This window comes from Wasmannia auropunctata, unplaced genomic scaffold (genome assembly GCF_000956235.1).
Source record: "Wasmannia auropunctata unplaced genomic scaffold, wasmannia.A_1.0 LD336097.1, whole genome shotgun sequence".
In the NCBI taxonomy this organism is placed as follows: domain Eukaryota; kingdom Metazoa; phylum Arthropoda; class Insecta; order Hymenoptera; family Formicidae; genus Wasmannia; species Wasmannia auropunctata.
Genome location: NW_012026793.1, coordinates 1,179,193 through 1,188,529, shown reverse-complemented (window position 1 = coordinate 1,188,529; position 9,337 = coordinate 1,179,193). Strand labels below are relative to the sequence as shown.

General features: G+C 30.6%; 2 protein-coding genes and 1 long non-coding RNA gene across 6 annotated transcripts; 1 reads left to right on the top strand and 2 right to left on the bottom strand.

Annotated features, from left to right (window-relative positions):
• Positions 1 to 922: 922 nt before the first annotated feature.
• LOC105462508 (mitochondrial dicarboxylate carrier) lies at positions 923 to 5,105 on the top strand. 2 transcript variants are annotated; one of them, XM_011709145.1, is made up of 10 exons: positions 923 to 1,029; positions 1,394 to 1,658; positions 3,078 to 3,191; positions 3,263 to 3,434; positions 3,638 to 3,793; positions 3,892 to 4,058; positions 4,132 to 4,339; positions 4,433 to 4,513; positions 4,580 to 4,636; positions 4,738 to 5,105. In XM_011709145.1, the coding sequence occupies exons 4-10, from the start codon at positions 3,327 to 3,329 to the stop codon at positions 4,846 to 4,848; spliced, it is 888 nt and encodes a 295-aa protein (XP_011707447.1). In that variant the 5' UTR covers positions 923 to 1,029; positions 1,394 to 1,658; positions 3,078 to 3,191; positions 3,263 to 3,326; the 3' UTR covers positions 4,849 to 5,105. The 2 variants fall into 2 exon arrangements, with proteins under 2 accessions (XP_011707447.1, XP_011707448.1); XM_011709146.1 differs by lacking the exon at positions 3,078 to 3,191.
• Positions 4,264 to 5,745, bottom strand: LOC105462509. 2 transcript variants are annotated; one of them, XR_976060.1, is made up of 3 exons: positions 5,418 to 5,745; positions 4,748 to 4,834; positions 4,264 to 4,347 (listed from the first exon to the last, which is right to left on the bottom strand). It is a non-coding gene; the product is annotated as an uncharacterized LOC105462509 (long non-coding RNA). The 2 variants fall into 2 exon arrangements; XR_976061.1 differs by having other exon boundaries at positions 4,307 to 4,386.
• Positions 5,746 to 6,557: 812 nt separating this feature from the next.
• Positions 6,558 to 9,074, bottom strand: LOC105462506. Of its 2 annotated transcripts, XM_011709143.1 has the most exons (8): positions 8,982 to 9,074; positions 8,738 to 8,871; positions 8,487 to 8,595; positions 8,280 to 8,341; positions 7,842 to 8,140; positions 7,512 to 7,756; positions 7,308 to 7,427; positions 6,558 to 7,068 (listed from the first exon to the last, which is right to left on the bottom strand). In XM_011709143.1, the coding sequence occupies exons 1-8, from the start codon at positions 9,041 to 9,043 to the stop codon at positions 6,624 to 6,626; spliced, it is 1,476 nt and encodes a 491-aa protein (XP_011707445.1). In that variant the 5' UTR covers positions 9,044 to 9,074; the 3' UTR covers positions 6,558 to 6,623. The 2 variants fall into 2 exon arrangements, with proteins under 2 accessions (XP_011707445.1, XP_011707446.1); XM_011709144.1 differs by lacking the exon at positions 8,738 to 8,871 and having other exon boundaries at positions 8,982 to 9,066.
• Positions 9,075 to 9,337: the final 263 nt, after the last annotated feature.

The window sequence follows — 9,337 nt, the reverse complement described above, 5'->3', positions numbered from 1 at the left end:
AACGCACCAATTGCGCTTGAAGCGCGTAGACTGCAATACTGATGCGGTACGCTTCGAAATCGTTCCGTTTTTTCAATGCGCGCATAATACGCATGAAGCGCTTGAGAATTTCGGAACGGTTTTCTGAGCAACCTATGCGCTGAGTGGGCTATAATAGTGCGGGTATGAATGTTAAAAATGAATACCGAACGGAACAATGCCAATAAACATTTAACAGTATCAATTGTAACTTCAATGATACTTTTAAACAAAAACGACGAAAGTGATAGCTCGATATTTTAACATTCAATGAATAATGAGGTGAATTCAATGATAAAATGATACTTAGGGTGCATTTCACAATAAATACATTATAATTTTACTTGTTTGTGCTTTCTCCATTTTTTCTTTAGTAACTAATAACGTTAAAATTTCATTTTTATCCTCTATTAATACTGGAAATTCAATTAATTCGTTATTCATTTTTCAAAACACCAACGACACGTGCTTCCTCGACGACGCTACCGTGCTTCTCTGACCTGAGCGCGTTCCGAATTATGCTTAAACCGCGTAGACCGCTTAAACGCATGAAACGCTTCAACTGCCTCAAGTCGAAGGAGAAGCAGTCTACGCGCTGGGAGGAGTGCTAAGAATTTAGTACGGGTAGTACAAGCTAGGGAATTCGTAGCGCTCTCGAAGCGCTTTCAAAGCGCGCAATAGCTAATTCGGAACGATTTTCTGAGCACTTCACGCGCTTCAAGCGCAAATCGGAACGCACCCTAGGACTCTAGTGCTCACAACATGATCATTTCATCCTTGTGTTTATTAAATGTTAAACAAATGACAAATGATGCTTATAAGCGCTGTAAGTGCCAAACCAAACGCAGTCATTATATCGTGTTTGTATTATGTTTATGTTATGTTTATATTATGTTATTTTCTTCTGATTAATCAAATTTCAATCCAATTTCAATTTCAATTGCTATAATGTATATAATTATGTGATTATGACTTTACGCTTCTTGGAAATTGGTTTGGACAATTACAAAAGTGAGCAAATTCAAATATTAATATTAATATAAATATTCTAATAAATTCGTTCATTTTTGTAATTTTTACCAATTAATTTTCGAAAACCATAATAGCCTGAAACTTATAGACAAATTTCGCTTCAAATCTAGTCTATTTTTAAGGAATATGTCCCATATGTGATCGCAAATTTGCTAATTCTGATCAAACTCACCGTGTACATACACCGACGTCGTATGTATGTATATATATGTAAATAACTGTTTATCGTTAAAGCCAGACGATAAGCGGAAATATCGATGATAAAGACTGCGTAACTATCTATATGTAATGCGCGTATGTGTATATATACACGCTCGACTAGCCATTTTCACATATTTTTCAGTTCCACCTCCACTCCCCTTGGACATCTGTTCTATTGAGGATAAGGATACAGCCGGCTATTGTATGACAAAGATGGTACTATTACACGTGGTTGTCAGCTGATACGCGTCGTGCGCCTGCGGCACGTCATTTCGCAGCAATCACTGTCTCCCTTCCATTCCTTCGGAACGTTTTATATCTATTACATCAGTCGGAATCCAGCTGGCGACTGGATTGGATCAGAGCGGTTTTTTGTCTCATCACTGCTTCCGAGTACTAGCTGGCTTGTGAGTACTTAGCGTTATTTCCAATTATTTTACTCAGAAATTTCATTAGCTGAAAGCAATCGACTAATAATCAAAATATCTGACTTCAATTTCCAGTTTAATGACATGTTTAAGTGAAAAATAGTACGTTAAATTAATTTCGCTTTTTTAGAACAAGTTTGAACAAAAAAAAACAATTGATTTCGAATGGTTGTGTGAAACTATTTTAATATATTACGGCCGGTATTACAATATATATATATATATATAGAGAGAGAGAGAGAGAGAGGGAAACGAATATTCAACCCGAATCTAAATCTGAACTTTCGATAAAATTAGCCTTTACTCGCTAATCATCGAATCTGTAGGATAAAATCGAATCTAGGAGGCAAAATGTTGGCGGTACGCCAAGTAATTCGCCAACAAGTTTGAGCAGAATATCGCTGTAGATTGGCGTCAATCGCCTCTCGCATTCCGTTAGCGAAATCTACTGAGAGATCTGCCAACAGATCAATTGATCTGCCCTCAGGAACCGAATGGAATCTACCATTTTCGTGATCATTTAAATGGAATATCATTTAAATATAAACTAAATTATTTAAATAGCTACAAAACCGTAGCAAATTCTACTCTCGATTTCTAGTCTAGTAGTCAATCTGTCATCATATTCTACTAGCAAATTTCATTACATTTCTAGTATTCTACCAAATTTGTTGTAACCTGCAGATACTTTGTAAGAGCTTTCAACAAATTTGTCTATCAAAATTCTCGACTTTTTAAATTTATTTCCAATGATTACTGACTGCAAAATTGTTGCAATTAATTTTTTCTTTTAAACAATTAGACAAATATACATTTCTGCTCAGCAACCTGCAGATTTAAAATTTAATCAACATCGTGTAATCGATGCTTAAATTTGCATCGATTATGATTGTTAATTGCCCATTGTCGGCGGAATGATGACCTCGAGCTTTTGTCTTGCATACATTTTTGTTATACAAAGATTCAGTCGATAGCGACGGGAAGTGGCACTCGTGCAAACGGAGCAACTGACCATCATGCTTCTTGCTCGAGACTTCTCTAAAAAATACGAGCAAACCATGCGATTAGAATCGCCGTTATCGTAAGATCGCCTTGTCGTGGTTTTATTTGGTTTTAATTTTAGCGCGCTTGAGTAGCTTGTTTAGCAAGAATTTCCGACTTATGTTTGTGTAAGGAATCATAAAATGTCGCGAATCTCGTGACGTTCCAATTCAATTTTTTTTAATGTTTATAAAAAAGGGCAGAAATTTCTGCGAAATGTTTAATATAATTTGCTACACGATATACATACTGTGTAAAGAAACTCATATTAATTTTCATCTATTTGCGCAAAATACACATGCATATCTTTTTATCTCTTATAACAGTTATCTCAACTCTGATATGATAATTTTTTAGCCTCTTTTTTCCCGCAAACTAATTTCAACATCAAAATGGCAGTTGTCATTTCCACATGACTGAATGACTAATATATATTAACATTCCGTTTGGTTGACATACATTAATTTATTGGTAAGACAAATTAATTATATACTCTTTAAATAAATCAATATATGTTTTAATTTCAATTTTTCTGTTTGTAGTACCAGTGTCAACGTTCGTGCCATAAATATGTTCCTAATTGTTGCTTGATATAAGGAAAAAAAAATGAATAGGACAATGACTGACAAGAGTAAAAAATTATCACGCTGGTATTTTGGTGGCATCTCTTCCGCAGCTGCTGCATGCGTAACCCATCCTTTGGATCTACTGAAGGTCTTATTTACATCCTCCTTAAATCAGTACTTTCTCATTAATTCGTTAATAAAATTGGTAAAAAGGTATTTTACATTTATCAATTAGTTCGAACATTTTATACTCAGAAATTGTTTCAAATCACTAATAAAGAGTAAGTCTTTTTGTATGTAAATACATAAAGAAATTTACAAATTAATTAAACTGAATGATCTTTCTTCTAGGTCCACTTACAAACGCAACAAGAGGGCAAGCTATCAATGGTACATTCCACCGTTGGAATAATTAGGAAACAGGGAATATTAGCTTTATACAATGGACTTAGTGCTTCCCTACTTCGCCAACTTACGTATTCTACTATAAGATTTGGAGCATACGAGGTCGGTACATGCGAATCCTGTGTATGCGCTATCTATATATATATAAATTGTTTTTTTTCTCAATTTATTATATATAGGTCATGTTGTTGAAATAACAGGTCGGCAAACAGACACTCGAATCGTCTGGTCATCCATTACCTTTTTATCAGAAGCTACTGCTGGCAGGAGTTTCCGGCGCTACAGGCGGCGTCTTCGGAACTCCTAGTGATGTGATTAATGTACGCATGCAGAATGATATCAAAGTAGCACCAGAACTAAGGAGAAAGTAGGAATTGACGCCCTTATTATTTGCTCATTGTACTTCGCCAGTCTTATTAATATACTCCTTTATCACGTAGCTATAAGCATGCTCTGGATGGACTGTTGCGTGTAATCCAACAAGAAGGGGTTCGCCAATTGTTCAGTGGATGTTCGACTGCGACCATGAGGGCAGCGCTGATGACTATCGGACAATTGAGTTTTTACGACCAGATTAAAACGACGTTGCTACAGACTGGCTACTTTCGGGATAATCCTTCGACACATGTTTTATCCAGTGTATCGGCAGTGAGTGTCTATAAATATTGAAAGACCCGTCATTCCAAGTCCACGTGCTGTATTCGGAGGAGAGATAACGTTTTATATTCTTTTTGTTGATAGGGCGCCATTGCCACAACGCTTACGCAACCTTTAGACGTTCTAAAGACACGAGCAATGAATGCTAAACCTGGAGAATTTAAAGTAAGTAGATCTAAGTGGAATGAATTGAAACGTATACTCAATTTACGACTATTATTTTTTGCATAGAACCTTATAGAAATCTTTCTATATACTGCCAAACTTGGGCCACTGGCTTTCTTTAAAGTAAGTATGATTAAAACGAGAGCCTTAATATCAATAAATTATTTTGGTCGTAAAATTACGTGAAGATCGTATCACTCAATAAAAATTGTTTCTATTTTTAGGGCTACGTACCTGCATTTATTCGATTAGCACCGCAAACCATTCTCACATTTGTATTTCTCGAACAACTTAGATATAATTTTGGATTCTATCCACAAACTATGAAGCCATAGTTATAAATATCGAAAGTTTTTGTAAGCAGAAATTTTGTAAGATTGAAACTTTGTTTCGTCCAGATGGAAGATGGCAGGTTGTCCAGGAAAGAAACGGGTAGTGTCAAACGTTATTATAAATGATCATGCAATATGCAACATAAAAACAGATTGGCACATGTGAAAACATTTAATTATTCAGTCACGCACAGTTTAATGATTGAGTTTTGATTAGAAATTAATAATTACATCGAGAGATATTTTAGTCAAAGTATAAACCATGAGTGGTTTTCTCAATCAATACATTCCTTATATTAATTGTGATATATGTTTAAGTTGATTCACAGACACAGACTTTTATATATTTTAAATCATATTATTTAAAGTACATATATATTTATATACATTACGTATATATACACATACATATATTTGAATATATACGTTTCATTTATACATACATATATGAAAAACTATAGATTATTTATTCTTAAATTTAATTGCATCTTTTATGTATGAAGTGATCTTTTAGTACAAAGTACAAAGAACGAAAGCTATATATATATATATATATATATATATTTACTTACAAAAATTGACTTTTATAAATTTATCTTTTGAAGGCCTCATATAATTCAAGTTATTCCATTATATCTTTTTGAAGGTCTCATTGTACTGCAAGTTATTCCACTATGTTATACCAGTTACTAATGAAATGTATAGTACAATCCATGAAAGAGCTTTAGATTAGATGATAATATATAAAAAAAATATTTTTTTTAATTATATTGAAATACAATACATTATAAGCTTATTTTAGCAGTATGAATAGTTTGCTACTGAAAATGTAAATTATTTTTATGATAAAAATATTGCAAATAATTTTATAAATTTCTGCATACCTGTAGATTGAGAATGAAAATAAAGAATGTATTCTCTAAATCTAATGTGTAAATTGTAAAATATTAATGTTATATCAGCAGATTAGTAATAGATTAAATTAGATATTTCAGTAAATTCGATTAGATGTTTCAGTAGATAGTCTAACAATGGACTGATGATATAAACTAACAAAAGAACCTCGCAGAGTTAAATTCTGATTTTAATGAAACTTTGTATGTATACTTAGGTTACGTAAATAGATGAATTTAAAAAATATCTTTATGCTAAAAAACGGTTTGAAGAGGTGAAATCATATTATAACCCTTATATGTAATTTTCAGTTTTTTTCGTATATATTTTTGAAAACTATTCAAGATGTCAAAAAATGTTTTATATAAAAAAAGTGTTACAGTAAAATGACCTCTACGTTAATATTTTTAAAAAATTTTGAACATTTTTTTTAAATTATTATTTTTAACAAATATTAACGTAAACAAATAGAAATAATTTTACTGTAAAACTTATATAAAACATTTTTTTATATCTCGAAATATAACGAAAAAATAAACTGAAAACTGCTTTATAAGAGGTAATTTCTAACCGTTTGTTAGCAACTGATACTTTCTAAATTCATCTATTTACGAGATTTTTCTCGGTTTTTAGCGCCAATCTATTGTTGTATCCCATTAAATTCTGGTGATTCTTTCGACAAAATTTATAGCATTTTACAATATCTTTTCAACAGAGATTTGATTATAAAATCGAATAAACTTTTTTGTAATCTTCAATCAATCATCAGCTTTATATTTTAAAGAATTGATGGAAATTGTAAAATAAAACTTTGGAAATAAATTTGTACATATAATGTTTATATGTATACTTTTGTCACAAACATTAGATATCATATATTACAACTATTTAAGAGGAAGTATAATATGCTTGGGTGTGGTAAAGTTCATGAACATTTTTTCTTGATTCCTCGGCTGACTTATTGGAACAAATTGTTTTGCATAGCTTGCATAATCCGTTCCACATAAAGCTAATTCTAACTCTTGCATATTCTCATTTGACAACAAATTTATAACACCTGGAGGTATCGCAGCTGCCGAAAATATGTTACAATATGATGTTAGATTACAGGAATTTGTATTGTTTATCACAATAACAGAATTGCCAGCAGTTAAAATTTGTATCATTCGAGTAAATAAAGGAATTTCATGTTCCTCTTTCAAAATGATAACGCCCTTTGGATTAGGAATTTTCGTTACTTCTAATTCTTCACTTCGTGAGCAGAATGAAAAATTTTCATATTTATACATTTTTATCCATGTTGACATTGAAGTTGCCAAATCAGATTTACTAAAAAAAGAACAAAAGAATACCAATCGTTAAAAAATTGTGATTGAGAACGATTGAAAAAATGCAGTAATATAAACTCGAGCCTGTATTCAGAACGCGTTTTTATGCATAATTATTAAAATTAAGTATATGTAAGTTATGTGCTTAAAAGCGTTCATTATCGATAAAAGTATATTCTGAATATAGGCCTAAGATAAAATTAAAAAATATCTTTTAATAACTTAATATACAATACATACCCGTTGCATTCTAATATAGATGCAAATTTAGATAAAATTTGCGTTCTACAAGTGACAGACTTAGTACTCCAAATTTTGAATCCTTTTTCGGCTGACTTAATGCATCTATTAACATCTTCACTACAATAACGTGAATAAAAAACTTCAGATATACAAACAAATTTGACATTTATTACTAAGATAAAGAAAATATGCATTTGTTACCTTGTTGCGTTTGCCATCTGACAATTATTATGTATCCAATATGTACCTTTTACAGGCTGTTGCCATATACCATCATAAAATAAATTGAAAACTGGATGTTTACTGTCCACACTCAATGTTTTTCTACAATTGTCGAGAGTAAAGTTGCACTGTTTATGTAACATTTTGTCAAATACTTTTGTATATGGCAAAAGTACAATATCACCGTAGAAGTCCATGTATGAATTTATAAACACAACATCTCTCTAAATAGACAAAAACAGAAATAAAATTAGTAGTAGTTAAAAAAATTATCCAAACAAATTATGTTATATAATTAAAATATTGTACATTTAAAGACATTGCTAAGTTTTTAGCAAATACAATATCTTCTGTCCATATGGATATACTGTTCATTTTATAAGATGTACTAGCTGGTGTAAATAATTCATTCTTTGTTCGAAATATACGAATGGGATAATTAATTGAATCTTTCAGATATTCCTTCATGAGCCATAAATATTTTTCTCTTATTGGTTCTTGAACCCAAATTTTATTTAAAGACGACGAAATATATTTTTTATTCCTTAAGTAACTAATAACCGCATACAAATCTGAATCCGCTAGAAGTATTATTTCATTGGTGTGATCTGTACAAACAATATATATATATATATTTATATGATCTGTACAAAATATTTAAAATTAGGATTGTGCAAGATTAAAAATTAGGATTTCTACAAGAACAATAAATTTCTATTACATTACTAATATCTATATTTTTCTTACTTGTTATAACTCCACTTAACAAATCTATATATTGTAACGATTTATCCAGTACAGATTTTTTGCTAAAATGTAAAAAATTTATTTCTAAAATTCATGATAATATAATTTGAATATAGGAATTATAAGTAACAAATAAGTTAAGATTCAGATATAAGAGGTATTCAAGAATATACATTAAAGAGTAATTAAAAGTTCTTCAACATTTACATGATGGCATTTTCCAAAAACAGCTGTATTACATGTTCTTTATGTATATCATATATGTTCAGCAGTGTAAATATTACTAACAAGACTATGTCATCTTTCTCGTATTCATCTAAAAAAAAAATAAAGTTTTTAAAACATGATATAAACAATTAGTCCACTGTTTTTAAATGCTATTATTCTCAAACAAAATAAAATTTGCACAAAACACAATAATAGAATATTTTTTTCAATTGTGATTACGAAGATATTACCGTGTTTGTCAAGTTTTAACTTTGCACCAATATCACTTAAGTATTCAATAATAGTGGTAATTGTATCTACATGGTCACAAACAGATTGAAAAAGAGATAAATTTTTCTTTATTACAGATGCCGCTTTAAGAAATCTACAATAAATATACAATTAAAATGAAAAGCATGAATAGTTTTATCATGTTCATTATAATTATAAATAGTTTTCATATCATGTTAAACTTCAGAAATAAATTTATTTTACCTCTCTGAGAAATTATTAACATCTGCAAATTCTATTTCCTTGGCTAAAGCAGGTATTTTCATTACTGCTTTCTAAAAATAGAAAGTAGCGTTATTTATATATATATATATGTTTTACAAACAATATGGATTAAGATAATTGTTTATTAACTTTCATAAATTATTTATTAAGGATGTTTAATACGTACAATAGTAGCAAAAAGTTAAAGGACTGATTTTGACGAATATGTTCTTCTCATATAGTTTGAGTAATAAGGATTGTGTAGAATGTTATCATTTATTCAGAACTAGAGCGCAGAAATGCTTCTGTTGCTTTTTTCCTGAGAATTTTCGAATTCTATGGCCAAATCTAACCAA

What these genes read in the sequence shown, in the direction of transcription:
- LOC105462508 (XM_011709146.1), top strand. Translation starts at nt 3,327, where the DNA reads ATGAATAGGACAATGACTGACAAGAGTAAAAAATTATCACGCTGGTAT. An exon ending in TAAGATTTGGAGCATACGAG is followed by an intron (nt 3,794 to 3,891) that starts GTCGGTACATGC and finishes TTGAAATAACAG; the next exon opens with GTCGGCAAACAGACACTCGA. An exon ending in TTTTATCCAGTGTATCGGCA is followed by an intron (nt 4,340 to 4,432) that starts GTGAGTGTCTAT and finishes TTTTGTTGATAG; the next exon opens with GGCGCCATTGCCACAACGCT.
- LOC105462506 (XM_011709143.1), bottom strand. Translation starts at nt 9,043, where the DNA reads ATGAAAATACCTGCTTTAGCCAAGGAAATAGAATTTGCAGATGTTAAT. An exon ending in ACTTAGCAATGTCTTTAAAT is followed by an intron (nt 7,757 to 7,841) that starts GTACAATATTTT and finishes TTGTCTATTTAG; the next exon opens with AGAGATGTTGTGTTTATAAA. An exon ending in TCTATATTAGAATGCAACGG is followed by an intron (nt 7,069 to 7,307) that starts GTATGTATTGTA and finishes TTCTTTTTTTAG; the next exon opens with TAAATCTGATTTGGCAACTT.